At 42.4% G+C, this 17,939-nt stretch overlaps 1 protein-coding gene and 3 non-coding genes across 4 annotated transcripts; all 4 read left to right on the top strand.

Moving 5' to 3' along the window:
- The first annotated feature begins 7,863 nt into the window (after window positions 1-7,863).
- Window positions 7,864-11,151, top strand: RPS12 (ribosomal protein S12). The gene is made up of 6 exons (XM_025383852.1): window positions 7,864-7,934; window positions 8,049-8,099; window positions 8,290-8,406; window positions 9,730-9,832; window positions 10,224-10,325; window positions 11,064-11,151. Exons 2-6 carry the CDS (start codon window positions 8,086-8,088, stop codon window positions 11,124-11,126), a joined length of 399 nt encoding a protein of 132 aa, XP_025239637.1. The 5' UTR covers window positions 7,864-7,934; window positions 8,049-8,085; the 3' UTR covers window positions 11,127-11,151.
- On the top strand, window positions 8,624-8,696 carry LOC112623965. The gene has a single exon (XR_003119300.1). It is a non-coding gene; the product is annotated as a small nucleolar RNA SNORD101 (small nucleolar RNA).
- Window positions 10,067-10,142, top strand: LOC112623992. The gene has a single exon (XR_003119323.1). It is a non-coding gene; the product is annotated as a small nucleolar RNA SNORD100 (small nucleolar RNA).
- Window positions 10,802-10,931, top strand: LOC112623984. Its single transcript, XR_003119318.1, has one exon. It is a non-coding gene; the product is annotated as a small nucleolar RNA SNORA33 (small nucleolar RNA).
- Window positions 11,152-17,939: the final 6,788 nt, after the last annotated feature.

A 17,939-nucleotide genomic window follows, 5' to 3' on the forward strand; every position in this document is an offset into this window, starting at 1 on the left:
ACTTGATTGGACTGAAGGATACAAAGTATTGGTCCTGGGTGTGTCTGTGAGGATGTTGCCAAAGGAGAATAACATTTGAGTCAGTGGGCCGGGAAAGGCAGACCCACCATTAATCTGGGTGGGCACAATCTAATCAGCTGCCAGTCTGGCTAGAATATAAGCAGGTAGAAAATGTGAAAAGAGAAACTGGCCTAGCCTCTCGGCCTATATCTTTCTTCCATGCTGGATGCTTCCTGCCCTTGAACATCCTGCCCTTGAAAATCTGAGTTTTGGAACTCAGATTGGTTCTCCTTGCTCCTCAACCTGCAGATGGCCTATTGTGGGACATTGTGACTGTGTGAGTTAATACTTAATAAATTCCCCTTATATATATGGTTTGGGTGCGGTGGCTCACACCTGTAATCCCAGCACTTTGGGAAGCTGAGGTGGGTGGATCACCTGAGGTCAGAAGTTTGAGAGCAGCCTGGCCAACATGGTGAAACCCCATCTCTACTAAAAATATAAAAATTAGCCAGGCATGGTGGTGCATGCCTGTAATCGCAGCTACTCAGGACGCTGAAGCAGGAGAATCGCTTGAACCCAGGAGGCAGAAGTTGCAGTGAGCTGAGATCATGCCATTGCACTCCAATCTGGGCAACAGAGCAAAACTCTGTCTCAAAAAATATACATATATATACTATATATATAATATTTTATATGTTATATATGTATATATGTTATATAAAATATAATATATAACATATATACATATATAACATACATAACATATAACACACATAACACATAAAATATAATATATATTATAATATGTTTTTTTTTATATATGTACAAATATATATATTCCATTAGTTCTGTCCTTCTAGAGAACCCTGACTAATACAACTCTGTGCTCTGGTTTTTAAGGCATTACAACTGAGGAACTCTATTAGTTGTTCCATGTAGCACTGACTAAGGGTGTCCTCATGCTAACACTCATAAAAATGGAAAATAAGCCAGTGTCATTCCTTCCTCTTGGTGTTGGCCCCCACATCTATCCCCAAATTCTGTCACTCTCCAGTGTCTTCAGGTAGTTATTTTTTGTTTTGATACATTTTCAGAGTTACATTAGTTATCTGTAAGAAGGATAGTCTTGCAGAACCTCCCACTAATTAATATTTGTTGTATTTTTTTAAACTAATAATCTGTGATGAATTGAGTGAAAAATCCTCAGATAGATAGTCATTTTGTAAAGCACTGCCTTAAGAGACTTTTGATGAGGTCCTATAACCAAGACCCCTGGAACTATTCCATTCCTACGATTCCCTAGACCTGACTGCTCAAACAAACCATTCTATTCTTACTATTCCCTAGACCTGGCTGCTCAAACAAACTGTTCTAGTCTCTGAGCCATCCAGTACATTTCCAACAAATTCATTTTTTAAATGTTGGCCACAGCTCATTCTGCTGCTTGGAAAGCATTATCACTGATACAGTATTATTCAAATCTCCTACAATGAACATGCTTACTGGTTCTAATATTTAAAAAGCAATAGCTGTTATTTACAAATAAAGACATCATCTGTAAGATGGAGACATAGGAGGGAAGCGGGCATTAACTGCAGCTCATAGTCATGTGGATAAAGTCAAGTGAAATCAGAAAACTAATATAGCAGACAGCATAGATGTTCAACATTTACTAACTGTGAAAATTGTTTGAAAATAATGATGTAGAATACTGAAACCGAAAAAGTGCTTAAAGGTATCTCGTATAATCGCCTACTTCATTTTGCAGATGAAGTACCTGAGATCCAGAGATTGGAAGTCTCTTGACCAAGGCTACAGAGTCAGAAAATGGTAGAGAGGAGAATCTACAGTCCTGGAATCACCAGTCTGCCCTTCACATTCATTTGTAGTGTTAGAACTAGTTATAAAAATAGGACTTTTTTTTTTTTAATGTAGTTTCAGTTATAAGGATAGGAGTGGTACTGACTTCATTCTAATGATTCCCTAATAAGAAGTGCAGGCATCAAATACATTTTAGAGCATCAGGACCCATTTTCAAAAGAAACGTTGCACAGATAACAGCAGAGGAAGCAGCAGAGAGGGCTGGAGTCTCACCCACACAAGCCCTCTTTGTATCCTAAGGGAATCAATTTAATGTTAATTTAAGCTTTGCTCTACCCGCCACTACTCTTTATTTCATTTATAAATTACTGTGTAGCGGCCAGGTGCAGTGGCTCATGCCTGTAATCCCAGCACTTTGGGAGGCTGATTCGGGTGGATCACCTGAGGTCAGGAGTTTGAGACCAGCCTGGCCAATGTGGTGAAACCCTATCTCTACTAAAAATACAAAAATTAGCCAGACGTGGTTGCAGGTGCCTGTAATCCCAGCTACCTGGGAGTCTGAGGCAGGAGAATCGCTTGAACCCGGGAGGCAGAAGTTGCAGTGAGCCGAGATCGTGCCACTACACTCCAGCCTGGACGACAAAGTGAGGCTCTATCTCAAACAACAACAACAACAACAACAACAAAAAACTGTGTAGTTGGTTTATAATTAGTTTATTAATAAAAATCAGCCAGGTTTGGTGGCAGGCGCCTGTAATCCCAGCTACATGGGATAATACTTATGAAGTATTATCTCTAATTATATTTCATAGTTTGTTTGTTTAGTTTCCATGAACTCTAAGTCAGCCCTGTAGTGTGCTGTTACAGCACCCAAGAGTTCTGGGTAACATCTGGTAGCAAAAAAAAAAAAAAAAAAAGTGGATGGTTGGGCACAGTGGAGCTCAAGATCGGTCTGTGCAACACAGCAAGATCCTGTTTCCAAAGAAAGAAAGAAAAAAAAACACCAGATAAAAACTACAAAACAAGTAGGTGAAGATATATTCTTACTAAGACTTGTGAAAACTTAGATGATAATTGCACAAAACCCTCCAAAAATATAAGCTATTGGCACAGGCTTCATACTTAGCTATACAATCATCTAACCCCATTCTCCCCTACAACCTTGTTTTCACTTAATAAACATGTTAACTTTACAAGCTACTACCGACAGCCTTTATTAGTCTATTCCACTCTTGCTAATCCATTTGCTTTCTTATTTTCTGTTTTTTTCTCTCTTTGGTACTTCTCTTTTTCCTTTAATTCTTCCTTCGATGTAATGGGATTCTATTCAAATCTTTCTTCAGCTATGACTAATTTTTCTTCATTATGTTTAAAACTACATGGTATAATAAATGAGAGTTAAGCCTATATGTTCCTGAGTTGCAGCAGTATAGTATTTTTTAATTTCTTCTCCTATTTCTTATCACTCATCCATTGTATTTAGTTTCTACTCCCTACCCCAAAGGTAGAACACTTGAAGTTTTCAAATTAAAAGTGATTTCCTGGGATGCTCAAAGCTTCCAACTAACTCACAACAGATGCTAATTTATTATGATAGTCCTCAACATGGCTTTCCTTTAAGTATGACATCTACCCAAGAGGCTTTTTTTAATTTTGTTTATTTTTTTTGAGATGGAGTTTTGCTCTGTGGCCCAGGCTGGAATGCAATGGTGTGATCTCGGCTCACTGCAACCTCCGCCTCCCGGGTTCAAGCGATTCTCCTGCCTCAGCCTCCCGAGTAGCCGGGATTACAGGCGCCTGCCACCACACCCGGCTAATTTTTGTATTTTTAGTAGAGACGGGGTTTCACCATGTTGGCCAGACTGGTCTCAAACTCCTGACCCCGTGACCTGCCCGCCTCAGCCTCCCAATGTGCTGGGATTACAGGCTGAGCCACAGCACCCGGCCCCAAGAGGTTTCTTTAATCTTATTTCACTCAGTGAATTCATTCAGTACACATGTGTTTAGCCTCCATTATGCAATTCACTGTACTAAGTGCTGGATGGTTTAGGACAGGAGAAAGGTAATATTTAAGAACCTTTCCATGTATTTTCATGTGAAGTTCTTTATAAGGTAAATTACTTTACAGGCATAATGGTAAACACTTTAAATGCCTATCTCATTTAATCCTCACAGAAATATTATAGCATTACCACCATTTTACTAGCTCAGAAAGAAAATAACTTGTCAAAGGTCACAAAGTAAGCTGGAATTTTAACCCTGCACAGTTGGGTCCTCCTGACCACTCCATGATATAAAATCATGATTATGTCTCAGCCTGGTTTTTCTCTCCAGCTCTGGTCTTCCAAGTAAGTTTTTTTGCAGTTCATCTCAAAAATGCTTTCTTTCATTTGATCATTCTATATCTCCTCCTTCTTTGTCATCTGTTATGAGTTGAACTGTGTTCCCTCAAAATTCACATGTTGAAATCCTAACACCTTCTACTTCAGAATAAGACCTGATTTGGAATAGGTTTGTTGGAGATGTAATCAGTTAAGACGAGGTCATACTGGAGCAGGTGGGCCCCTAATCCAATATGGCTGATATTCTTATAAAAAGGAAACATTCAGAAGCAAACTCAGACATGCACACAGAAAGAACATCATGCAAAGACTGGAGTTATGCTAACACAAGTCAAGGAACACCAAGATTGCCAACAAACCTCCAGAAGCTAGGAAAGAGGCGTGAAATGGATTCTTCCTCACACCCTCAGAAGGAACCCACTCACCCAACACCTTGACTTCAGACTTCCAGCCTTCAGGACTATGAGATAATAGATTTCTGTTGGTTAAGCCACCCAGTTTGTGATACTTTGTTATGGCAGCCCTAGTAAACTACACATCTACACTTAGATAATTCAGAAATCCAAATGCAAATTTTTCTGCCTAACAGCAATATTCCCTTCCTCCATCTATATAGTTTTTAGCACAGCGGGATAGAACCAGTTGTACTGTTGCCAAACCAGAGATGTAAAGAGTAATTCTTGAATTCTCAGCAATCTCCTTTCCACATTCTGGCAATCAATCAAATGACTGAAGGGTTAGGAGCACAGGCTTTGAAGTCCACTGAGCTTAAATACCAGCTTCCACATTTCTTAGCTGTGTGATCTTGGGCAACTACCTAAACCTTGGCTTCCTGACCTGTTAAAGTGGGCTAATACCATCACTACCAGATACAGTCTCTATAACAATAAAGGGGAAAAATGCCTGAAAAGAATTTAGCACCTTACCTGGCATATAGAAAAAGTGAAACAAGTTACCTCTATCAGTATTGTTCCTAAAACAAACTTTACAATACATTTGGTTTTCATATGTGTGTCAGATTCATATTTGTGCACATGATGTGTTATACTCTGCTGGTATAAGAGTGACCAGTCACTAACCTCTGTGTAGTCTCCCACCTTTACCAGTCTCAGAAATTGAGAGGAGGTAACCTTAAAAATGTGAACTAGGAGGCTGGGCGCAGTGACTCGCACCTGTAATCCAAGCACTTTGGGAGGCCAAGGTGGGTGGATCAACCAAGGTCAGGAGTTCGAGACTAGCCCGGCCAACATGATGAAACCCCCGTTTCTACTAAAAGTACAAAACTTAGCCAGGTGTAGCGGTGGGTGCCTGTAATTCCAGCTACTCGGGAGGCTGAGGCAGGAGAATCGCTTGAACCCGGGAGTCAGAGGTTGCAGTGAACCAAGATCCCGCCACTGCACTCCAGCCTGGGTGACAAGAACAAAACTCCATCTCAAAAAAAAAAAAAAAAAGAAAAAAAAAGTGAACTAGGAAAATCTATATTAAAGAATCCCTGTATCACCAGTGTGCCCTTTGACTTCATTTTGGGGGTTAGAGCTGGTTTTGTAAGTAGGACTTAAAAAAACTGTAGCTCCAGGTCTAAGGAGGGAGGTTTGTGTGAAAGGACATTTAGTGCAGTGAGATATTAAAGCAGAGATCCACGATGTCTGAGTCAACAGAACAGATTAGCAGCTGCTAAAGGATAGAGACCAAGTCTGAGTTGGCTGGTACTGGGAACAACTGCCTTAGCTAACAAGGCACTTGATCATTTCCCCCCACATAAATATGCTGTTTGCCAGTGATTGTTTTCACATTTAGGTTTCCCAAATACCCTGCTTCTTCCTTAAAAACTTTTTTGGGGAAGGAATCTAATATGCTTAGCATATTAACTTTACTATCTTTAGATAATAAGAAATATGCTGAAAGATTATTTGCCACATTCTCCTTAAAAAATACAAACGTGTTAACTATAACCTCCAAAACAGGCAAGAAGGCCTTCACACCTTTGCCCCTACACTTTCATCCATTTAGAATACCCTGTCCTCTCCTTCCACGCTCGCCGATTTGGAATCCCTTAGTTTTTGTTTTGCGGCCAGAAGCCTGAGGTCCTCTTCTTACCTTTCCACACGATCCCCCACTCCCTAACCCCCTGTCACTTTTATCTCCTCTGTGGCCCTGAGGTATTCTGATTTTTGTCTCAAATCTTATTCCCACCACAAACAAACCAGGGCAGCAGGAATGAATCCTTATCTTTATAAATTCCGCGTTTTCTTTTTTTTTAATCAAAAGCTCAATAAACATTTGCATGAGTTACTGACAGAGAAGCAGCTTGAACGCTTTAAAAATGAAACTGAAACCAGCGGAAAATCTAAAACTGAACTCTATCAGTTTATTAACATTACAGCAGTTCTCTGTTCTGATGAACTCCCTGGCGCTCTTACCGCGTTATCCAGTTTTGTTTTCGCTGCACTCACCAGTCTAACAGTATCTGTTCACTGGATTCACAGCGCTGGCACGTGCCAAGCACCTAATAATTGCTCACTGGATTGGCGGCTGACTACTCAGGAGAGGAAATTAAACACAAAGGCAGTATTGATCATATTCAGTAGCGTTTCGTGCGTTTGCTTTGGAAGTGGGGATTGGGGAAAGGTCAATCACTTCCAAATTTAAAATGTTGCTTCCCGTAAGAAAATGGATTCCTCAAAGACTGGATATTTCATGTCTATAGTCCTGGCCCTGCCTCAGGCACATTGTAGGTGTTGAAAATGCACCTGAGGAATTCTGATTTGCGCGGGACTGTGTATTCCGAGCACAATCCATCCTTAAAAACCAAAGCAGAACAAACTTCGTTCAGAAGCGACTCCCCCTATATTTAGAAACTAGAATTGACCCCCTGGCTGCAGGGTCCCCCTTTACCAACACACCGCAGGGAAAGTGCTTAGAAATAGTGAAAGCAGCCGGGGGCAGTGGCTCACGCCTGTAATCCCAGCACTTTGGGAGGCCGAGGCGGGAGGATCACCTGAGGTCAGGAGTTCGAGACCAGCCTGGCCGACATGGTGAAATCCCGTCTTTACTAAAAATACAAAAAATTAGCCAGGCGTGGTAGCAGGCGCCTGTAATCCCGGCTACTCGGGAGGCTGAGGCAGGAGAATCGCTTGAAACCGGGAGCCGGAGGTTGCAGTGAGCCGAGATCGCGCCGTTGCACTCCAGCCTGGAATAGTGAAAGCGTGTTGGTTCTCGTTTCATGAAGACAAAGATGAGGATCACACCCACAACGACACAATCATGGGGGTCTCTCAGGGTGACTTAGGAGCGAAGGAACAAAATGCGCTGCCTGAGAAGACTGGGTCTTGTGGAAGCGAGGGGAAAGTAGAACGTGGTGTGGAAAGGGTTAAAACTGGCGCTCGGCGGGATACAAGGCTCCAGGTGCCTTAAAGACCACGCGGACCAACTTGTTTGTCTCCTGCCGCGCTCCGTAGAATGAGTTCCCTGGGCCTCGGTGAGCCACGCCCCCTCAAAGAAGGACAACGCGAAGCTGCCCACGTAGTGCCTGTTGCACTCGCCAAGGACTGGCCTGGCAGACACAGAAAACTCGCAGTACTCTTGCCTCAGAACCGCCTGAATCCGGAAACAGAAAGTCCCCAGGCCCGGCACCGCGGGAGCCACCTCTTTCGAGGGTGGGAGTGCACATGCGCGCAGGGGGCCTGAAAAACCCTTAAATACCGTCATGCGGGCTGATGAGGCCTCTTTCCCTGCCGCCGCGGAGTCGCGCGGAGGCGGAGGCTTGGGGTAAGTTGCGAGGCGGCTGGGGTGTATTGGTTGTGATTCGTGGCTCGTTGTGTTTTTACAGGGATTGGTTACAAGTATCTGGTTCTCTAGCAGGTCAATGCTTTTGTTTTTCAGTGCGTTCAAGATTCCGCTTCATCCGTAACCCACCGCCATGGCCGAGGAAGGGTGAGCCCAGGGGCCGGGTTTGGAGTTGGGGTCGGGGTTCGGCTGAGGCGTGGGCCTGGAGCTGGCGGAGCAGGACTGGGTCGAACGGGTTGCCGTAAGCGCTTCTGTTGTACACTTAGGCCTTTTCTGAGGTCAAGGCGTTATGCAGTGTGAGGATTTTAATTGATGGTTCTGATGTGTCGTGTTTCAGCATTGCTGCTGGAGGTGTAATGGACGTTAATACTGCTTTACAAGAGGTGCTGAAGACCGCCCTCATCCACGATGGCCTAGCACGTGGAATTCGCGAAGCTGCCAAAGCCTTAGACAAGTACGTGTATCAGTCTCAATACTGTGGGTTCTTGCAACCGGAACAAAACTGCCACCCAAGGGAAGAAGGCGTGGAGTTCATGGTGTTAGCGCAAAAGTTCTGAATGGCATCCGTCCTACAGGAAACCTAGGAAAAGGTATCAGAACTTAGATCTATAAAGCCCACTTAAAATGTGTGGGTTGCTGTTGGAATGGGGATAAGCACTCAAAACTACAGTGTTTGAATGATGACTTAAATTGTCGGATACCCCTTCACTCCTTTTATGAGTGAAATGTAAGAGTCTGACAAACGCTGTAGGTTGTGGGGCTAGTCAGTTTTATACTTAGGCGGAGAGATGAGATGGAGAGCCACATTACGTTTGGCAGTTTGCAAAACAAGCATTACATTAATGGAATTTCAAACTCAGGTTTCAGAAGCATTTGGTTCTAGGTGTAGGAATATCTGTGATTTATTTGAATTTGGGATATTTATTAATGTATTTTGAATGGATCGAGTTAATGTGTTTTTTATGGTGGTTGCATTGACAACCTACTCTTGAGCTGAATTTAAATGCAGTTTTAAGGTTTTACAGGACAAGTTCAGTTCGTTTTGGTGTAATCTAGCCAGTTGAATCCGATGGAAACGGCATTATTGTTTAATGTATTTAGTAGATTCTAGTATGAATCTTATGTATTATTTCTACTTCGGCAGTATTGCAAGGCATTTCATAACTGTTCCATTAATGCCACAGCTTTTTTTTTTTCCTTTGAGACAGAGTCTGTTGCCCAGGCTGGAGTGCAGTGGCGCGATCTCATTGCAACCTCTACCTACCAGGTTGAAGCAATTATTGGAATTACAGGCACATGCCACCATGCCCAGCTAGTTTTTGTACTTTCAGTAGAAATGGGGTTTCGCCATGTTGGTCTCTGGCTGGTCTGGAACTCCTGACCTCAGATGATCTGCCCCCCTTGTCCTCCCAAAGTGCTGAGATTATGGGAGTGAGCCTCGGCGCCCGGCCTTTCACATGTTTCTTACGATGTATGAAGCTGGCTTACAAGAAAGCCATTATGGTTGGGATTTGGCCACAAGTTTTAAAAATGCCTTTATACCAATTCAGTGTGTCAGGGAAAGAGGTTTTACCGAAGACCAGTTGTAGGTTAATTGAAGATGCATATGCTACCTAGCAGGTTCTTCAGACTCAGGCAATTTTGTACACATTTATGTGTTAAATAGATTTGCTGCTTATGTTTTGCAAGTGTTAGTGCAAAGATAACTCCTAAAATGCAAGAATGATGGATTTGGATCTGAGTTTTAGCTTCATTTTCATTGCAATTTGAATTTCAGGCGCCAAGCCCATCTTTGTGTGCTTGCATCCAACTGTGATGAGCCTATGTATGTCAAGTTGGTGGAGGCCCTTTGTGCTGAACATCAGATCAACCTAATTAAGGTAAGGCTGCTAAGGATTGTGTTGGGACTAATGTTCAGTGATGCTTGTATACCAGGGTCAATTTTGTGAAGTCTCAAGCTCTTCATTTTGTGCAGGTGTAAACATTACGTGCACCTGATATTGTTGGCCATTTTAAAGATGATTGTAGGTAGAAGCATTTTATACCTGCAGAATTGAATGCTAATTTTGACGTTGGTATACAACAAGATTAGTAGGCTTGTAGGTGATCTTTGTGCTGTACATGATGACAACTGGCTCCCTCTACTGAACTGCCATGAGGAAACTGCCATGTCACCCTTCTGACTACAGCCACCTTTTGGGTTGAATTTATTTTTGGTAGTGTTAATGTCTATTAATATGATTTTTTTTTTTTTAAATTTTCTCCCAATAGGTTGATGACAACAAGAAACTAGGAGAATGGGTAGGCCTCTGTAAAATTGACAGAGAGGGGAAACCCCGTAAAGTGGTTGGTTGCAGTTGTGTAGTAGTTAAGGTAAGTCACCATTTATTTTAGGGATGAAGGTTGTGCTGGGTAGTCATATAACACCTTGTATTGAAATTAAGTTGAGGATCTTTTTTTTTTTTTTTTTTTTTTTGAGACGGAGTCTCGCGCTGTGTCACCCAGGCTGGAGTGCAGTGGCGCGATCTCGGCTCACTGCAAGCTCCGCCTCCCAGGTTCAGGCCATTCTCCTGCCTCAGCCTCCGAGTAGCTGGGACTACAGGCGCCCGCCACCACGCCCGGCTAGTTTTTTGTATTTTTAGTAGAGACGGGGTTTCACCATGTTAGCCAGGATGGTCTTGATCTCCTGACCTCGTGATCCGCCCGCCTCGGCCTCCCAAAGTGCTGGGATTACAGGCTTGAGCCACCGCGCCCGGCCTTAAGTTGAGGATCTTAAAAAAGGAAAAAACTGATTCAACAGGTTTAAAGCATTTTCTGCATTTCAGAAAAAAATAAAAGCTGTAATTTACAAGCCAGCCAATGAATCTGCTTACCTGATTGTGTTTGTGCAGACATACTTTAAAAACTGGCAATAGTAAAGCCATGTTACGAGCCTTAAGGACATTGAAGTCGTTAAGGTCCCTGAAAGTGGCTATAACAAATCTTAGTGATGAGAAACATATTTATAAGACATAGCTAATTGTTGAAGCTCCACTGTAGTTGATAATAACAACTTGGTGAAATTCCTAAATGTTAACAAGAAATGGCATGTGTTTTTTTTTTTTTTTTAAGGACTATGGAAAGGAGTCTCAGGCCAAGGATGTTATTGAAGAGTACTTCAAATGCAAGAAATGAATAAATAAATCTTTGGCTCACATTCCTCATGTCTGGCTTTTTATTTGGGGCAGTAAAGTAAGGTCCCTGTTAGCAAAGTAAAATATAATCTTCACAGTGATTACTACAGATGAACTGGAAATGTGCTCTCAAAGTCTTCTCCCCAACCAGTGACTGCATCGTGGGGCGATTCAAACCTGAACAGCTCTAGCAAAGAGAGGTCTGCCATGCAGTATTGGTGATGGCCGGGGTTACTTAGCTATGGGCATTTATCCCTGGCTAGACTCGTTTAGAATCTGGAGAGAGAGGCTGTGTGTTTTTAATAGGTTAAAGTCTATGAAAGGACAATGAGTAGACAGACTGGGCAGGTTAGTAGAAAGTACACAGTTGGACCAGGATCAAATCTTGCATGTAGGACATGTCTGTGATGTCTAGGAATGCTTGTGGACATTCCTTTGACTTTTTGAGATGGAGTTTCATTCTTGGTGCCCAGGTTGGAGTGCAGTGGTGCAATCTTGGCTCACTGCAACCTCTTCTGGGTTCAAGTGATTCTCTTGCCTCAGTCTCCCAAGCAGCTGGGATTGTAGATGCCTGGCAATTTTTTGTATTTTTTAGTAGAGATGGGGTTTCACCATGCTGGCCAGGATGGTCTCGAACCGCAGGTGATCCACCAGTTTTGGCCTCCCAAAGTGCCGGGATGACAAGTATGAGCCACCATGCCTGGCCTCTGTTTTGTGCAGTAGCGAGAGGGGCTTGAATGCATCACAGTCCCTAGGAATCTCCACAGTGAAAGAAGCGATGGCTGGTGTTCGGTGTATTCAAACTTGGATAAATGTACTGTTAAAAGAATGTGAGGCCGTGTACTTCCTCAATCCTGGTTTTGAAAACTACCAACGTTTTTCTTTGCATCTTAATACGTTAACAGGCTGAAGGCCTTAATTGGGAATCAGAGTAGGGTCTCCCATACTGGTTGGTTTGGTAGTTACAGCTACAGCTGGTTGACCTTAGCATGGTGGTGACATTGAGTGGCCTCATGGAAAGCAAGGATCTCCGAAATACTTTCTCTGAAGTGTGTGTAACCTGGAAATGTGTTAACATTGAAATTGTCAACTTTATGTACTCTGGCTTTTCTGAGAAAAGTTCACTTTGAATTCTGGTTTCCATGTATCACCAATCTTTGTTGACATTTTTGAGTGCCTGTTGCATATATGGCACTGTTAGGGCTGTTACATATATTCAATTAGAATGGAAAGCAGGTGAAGTGTCTTACATGTGTGGTTTTTTTTTTTTTTTGTAGAGATGAGATTTCACCACATTGTCCAGGCTCAGATTTTTTTTGTTATTGTGGTATTTCCATGTCCACTGTCACCTCAGCTGCAAAACACCAAAGTCAGAAGGAATGTTAATCCCAAGGTTTGGTTTTGTTTTGTTTTTCTTGAAACGGAGTCTCCCTATGTCACCCAGGCTGGAGTGCAGTGGCACAATCTTGGCTCATTGCGACCTCTGCCTCCAGAGTAGCTGGGATTACAGGTGCATGCCACCATGCCCAGCTAATTTTTGTATTTTTAGTAGAGACAGGGTTTCACTATGTTGGCCAGGCTAGTCTGTAACTCCTGACCTCAGGTGTTGGATTGGCCTCTCAAAGCTGGGATTACAGGTATGAGCCACCGTACCCGGCCTAAAATCTAATCTTAACTCTGCATTTTCCCTTCTTGTTGCTCTGTGTTTGCTCCTCCAAGTCATTGAAACGTCTCCATCCTCAGACTTTTGTCTGTTTTCTGGCTGTTGTCCTCACTGGAGACTGCTCGTGTGCTTGCCAGCAGCCTCTGGTCAAATGCAGTGGCTCAATCCCAGCCTTTTCCTGACCTCCAGGATTTTGTTTTAAGTGCTGTTGGTATTTTGACCGTAACATTTCAGTTCTTTCCCTTCTGCCTGTGCTTTCAATTGTAATAGTTTCCAGAGTTCAGGTGAGCATCAGTTTGCTTCTCTGCAGCCTTCCTGGGACATTCTCCCACTCCCACAGCTTCCCCTGTTTCCCAAGTCTATTTTGTGTTTTTTGATCCACTCTCAGCTGTACCAGACAATTTCCCCAGGAACACCCACTTGCTTTTCAAATTTTGCATGCCTTGAAGTGAACTTTATCATCACTAACATGTTTTTGTTAGAGGAAAAGAAAGCTGACCATGTGGTATGTACCAGACTGCGTTCATTATCACTTGTTACTACCTACCACCTTCCCATGCCAAAGGCCTTGGCATCCTCAACTCCTACCTGCGCTGTAAAGGAAGGTCTTACTACTGTCAGTCTCATCCAGATGATTTTCAAGATATGAGTCACTCCATTCCAGTTACTCATCCAGACTTCTGAGTTGTAGTTACTGAAAAGTGATCATGCCCATCTCTTCATAACTTTGGTTTGTTTGAAGTACCTCTACTTTTCTCCATCTGGATATCTCCTACTCATTCTTCAAAACTCAGTGCAAATGTAGTGTCAGCTTCAGAGTGTGATTTGCCTGTGTAGCTTATATGGGATCACTGGGGAGCCCATTAAAGCAAAAGTGCCAGTACAGAAGCAGATGTGTTCATTGTTTTATGTAGGAAAATAGTTTTATGAAACCAGTTGCTGTGTGTGCTCAGAATCTTGTTGAGGACATCCCTCATGAACCCAAAAGGAGAGCTGTTTGAGCCAAGCACTTGATGTTTTCTTGCACCCATGGACAATGAGACTTGTGACTCCCTGTGTACTTTGGCTGTGAGAGCCTCCAAATGAAAAACTCCATTTTCTTTCTATTCTTTATTTTTATTTTTGCTTCATTCTGATTTTATTAAAGTGTATTCTATGTATTTCTGATAAACCACTTTAAATGCTTTAAAAAATGAATGAGAGGTGGGGTGCGGTGGCTCATGCCTTAATCCCAGCACTTTGGGAAGCTGAGACGGGCGGATCACAAGGTCAGGAGTTTGAGACCAGCCTGGCCAACAGGGTGAAACCCCGTCTCTACTAAAAATACGAAAAATGGCTGGGCGTGGTGGCAGGTACCTGTAATCCCAGCTACTCGGGAGGCTGATGCAGGAGAATCATTTGAACCTAGGCAGGTGGAGGTTGCAGTGAGCCAAGATTGTGTCATTGCACTCCAGCCTGGGCAACAGGACGAGACTCCATCTCAAAAAAAAAAAAAAAAAAAAAAAAAATTTGAGAACAAAGATTGTAAAAAGCCTGTATTAGACTGCTATTATAAACAAGTATTGTCAGTCTTTAACTGGATTGTTGAGGCAACAGAAGCATTACATAGACAGGGCTTATAAACCCTAGGAAAGTGTGGAAACATCTACTAGTCTTAACTAAGGACTAATCTTGCCCTTAATGGAGTTTGAATTTTTTTTTTTTTTTTTTTTTTTTTTGAGACGGAGTCTCACTCTGTCGCCCAGGCTGGAGTGCAGTGGCTGGATCTCAGCTCACTGCAAGCTCCGCCTCCCGTGTTTTTGCCATTCTCTTGCCTCAGCCTCCCCAGTAGCTGGGACTACAGGCGCCCGCCACCATGCCCGGCTAGTTTTTTTTGTATTTTTTAGTAGAGACGGGGTTTCACCGTGTTAGCCAGGATGGTCGCGATCTCCTGACCTCGTGATCCGCCTGTCTCGGCCTCCCAAAGTTGGATTTCTTCTTTTAAATGAGTTCGTTATTTAAAGAGTTGTGCTCAAGGACTATGTTAAGCACAAGTACTCCTGAGAGCCACTGAGAAGGAAGAGACTAGTCAGGGAATAAGGTCACAGCCATCACCACTCCAGGACAAGGATGGGACAGGCCGATGGCAGAGAAGGGTACAGCGTTGTCTTCCCAGCCAGGCATGTTCAAAAAGGTCAATCCACGTGCTAGAACAACTTCAGCAGCAAGTCCCAGCAAGAGTAAAAGAGATGGCGTGGTTAAGGAGGTGATCTGGGGAGAGGCCGCAAGACTCACTCAGGGCACCCGTCTGACTCACTGCTGGTGGCTTGGGATATAGAAGTACTGACACAGCAGAATGTTCAGAAGGATTGGGACCAAGCCGATCCCAGGCAAAAATAAACCATGAATTCTTTTTTGAAAACATGGTTTGACACTTCAAATATAACAGTACATCTCAATTCAAATTGCTTTATCATAAATGAGATGTTTCAGCCAGCTTTTATCCCAGAGTTTACAGATCGTAATCTTAGTCTGTTGATAAATCATATTCAAATCTGGCTTTTACTTGGGAAGGCTTACAAATCAGGGTGGAGGATGAATCTTCTAACGTTTCTTCCTCTATGTTGATGGGCAGTTTTCTAAGCTCTTCCCTACTTTGTGAAATATACCTACAGAGTATTTTTGATCCCCTTTTCCACCCCCTCCTCTTTCTTCTTCCTTTCTTCTTCTTTTTTTTTACCCCCGCTAAATGTTCAGTGACGGTTTTCATCACCACACTGTTAATTTGGCTTCCACAGTACCTTAGTTTTTGGAAGGAAATGTGCCAGAGAAGAGACAGAAGTGTCTTTCTGTTGTGTTTTTCTATCTCGTTTGAGTTTGTTTCTTTTAAATATGAATTAAGCAAACTGAACGACAAAGATTGTGAAGATAGAGACCCTGGTGATCCTCCTGAGGCCCTACCAATCAGTGTGGTTCTATTTGCCTTTCACTTTTTGATGATAAAGGGAGAGAAAAAAAATTTGTTTTTGTTTATTTTGTTTTTTGTTTTTTTGAGATGGAGTCTTGCTCTGTTGCCCAGGTTGGAGTGCAGTGGCACAATCTTGGCTCACTATAGCCTCTGCCTCCCGGGTTCAAGTGATTCTTCTGCTTCAGCTTCCCGAGTAACTGGGACTAGAGGCGCGCGCCACCCTGCCCGGCCAATTTTTGCATTTTTAGTAGAGACGGGGGTTTCACCATATTGGCCAGGCTGGTCTCAAACTCCTGACCTCGTGATCTGCCTGCCTCGGCCTCCCAAAGTGCTGGGATTACAGGTGTGAGCCACTGTGCCCGGCCAGGGAGAGAAAAAATTGTAAATCATCAATTCAGAATGCTTTAGTTTAGAAAATATTTATTAGGCCAATTTCAAATAAAAGAATAGGCATAGCTATAAGTATATTCATCACAGAGCTACAATACTTTGTGTTGATGATGGAGGAGAATTGAATAAAATGTATGTTTACATAGTGGGATATTAGGATGCCACCAAAATGGACAGTATGGAAGGGCATTTGTTAATATACATTTTTTGAAAAGTAGTTGAACGTAAAATAAAAATTTTCTTAAAAAAAAAAAAGGAAATACTAAAATAATATAGAATATAAAGGGGCCGAGTGCAGTGGCTCACGCCTGCAATTCTAACACTTTGGGAGGCCAAGGTGGGCGCAGATCACCTGAAGTCAGGAGTTCGAGACCAGCCTGGCGAACACGGTGACACCCTGTCTCTACCAAAAATGCAAAAATTAGCCAGGCATGGTGGCAGTCGCCTGTAATCCTAGCTACTCGGGAGGCTGAGGTGGGAGAATCTCTTGAACCCGGGAGGCGGAGGTTGCAGTGAACCAAGATCGCATCACTGCACTCCAGCCTGGGGCAACAGAGCGAGACTCAGTCTCAAAAAAATAAAAAAAATAAAGATAAAAGAATATGAAGGTACATGCTGGCAGAGAACACAGGTTGGAAGGATATACATCAAGGTGTTAATGTTTCTAGGAAGGTTTTCCATTTGCTTGTTTTCTTTTTCGTCTAATCAACATGTATTGCTTTTGAAGTAAAATATTTATTTTTATTTATTTTTATTTTTTAAAGGAAAGTTTACTTGGAAGAAACCCAAGTGGGCTCTGAGAAAGAAGGTCAAGTGCCAAGAAAACATTTTAAATTAAAGAAATGAAATAATGATACAGTACATTCTTGGGGTTAATTTGAGTGCCATTAATATAATAATCTTTTTTTTTTCTTTTTTTTTTGAGATTTTGAGATTTTTTGAGTGTCGCTCTGTCGCCCAGGCTGGAGTGCAGTGGCACCATCTCGGCTCACTGCAAGCTCCGCCTCCCGGGTTCACGCCATTCTCCTGCCTCAGCCTCTGGAGTATCTGGGACTACAGGCAGCTGCCACCACGCCTGGCTAATTTTTTTGTATTTTTTTGTTTTTTTAGTAGAGACGGGGTTTCACCGTGTTATCCAGGATGGTCTCGATCTCCTGACCTCGTGATCCGCCCGCCTCTGCCTCCCAAAGTGCTGGGATTACAGGCGTGAGCCGCCACACCCGGCTTTAGTATAATAATCTTTTTAAAAATTTGTGTTTTGTGAATCAAGTGAATTTATACTTGTCTATACTTTCAGTTGTAAAAACAAAACTGCTTAAAATGAATGAATTCATGCCTAGCCAACAGAGGGCAGTAAGAAACTGATGCCAGCTGAGGGACAGGTCAGTGAGAAACAGGAAGACAAGGTAAGAAGCAGGGACTATAGCAGGTTCACCCTAGGAAAAGATTCTTATCCCATTCTCTGAAGATTTTGAGAATTCTATTTGTAGGAATAGAGATTATAGGATATTGTTGAGCTTAGTTTACTATTTCTGGTTGCATTTATTTGCTTTTTACAAATTGTTACCCCCATTTGGATTGAGTTTAATAAAAGCTTCCAATAACAATAATAATACCAAATTAGCCTTGCTCTTAGACCATTTGCATTTAAACTCTTTAAATACTAAAGGACATTGGCATTTTCTAACTCACATAACATTATTTCAATTAGTTGTAATTTTAAGTAGTTTAATGAAGTTTTATAAATGATATCAATTAGAATTCTATAATTCTGGCTGTTTTTTATCTTTCTTCCAAGGTTACTAATATTGCTC

The sequence above is a fragment of the Theropithecus gelada genome, chromosome 4, assembly GCF_003255815.1.
Source record: "Theropithecus gelada isolate Dixy chromosome 4, Tgel_1.0, whole genome shotgun sequence".
Lineage (NCBI taxonomy): Eukaryota > Metazoa > Chordata > Mammalia > Primates > Cercopithecidae > Theropithecus > Theropithecus gelada.

Bases quoted from the DNA above. Each gene is read 5' to 3' on its own strand.
- RPS12 (XM_025383852.1), top strand. The intron at 9,833-10,223 runs GTAAGGCTGCTA...TTCTCCCAATAG, and splicing joins ATCAGATCAACCTAATTAAG to GTTGATGACAACAAGAAACT. The intron at 10,326-11,063 runs GTAAGTCACCAT...TTTTTTTTTAAG, and splicing joins GCAGTTGTGTAGTAGTTAAG to GACTATGGAAAGGAGTCTCA.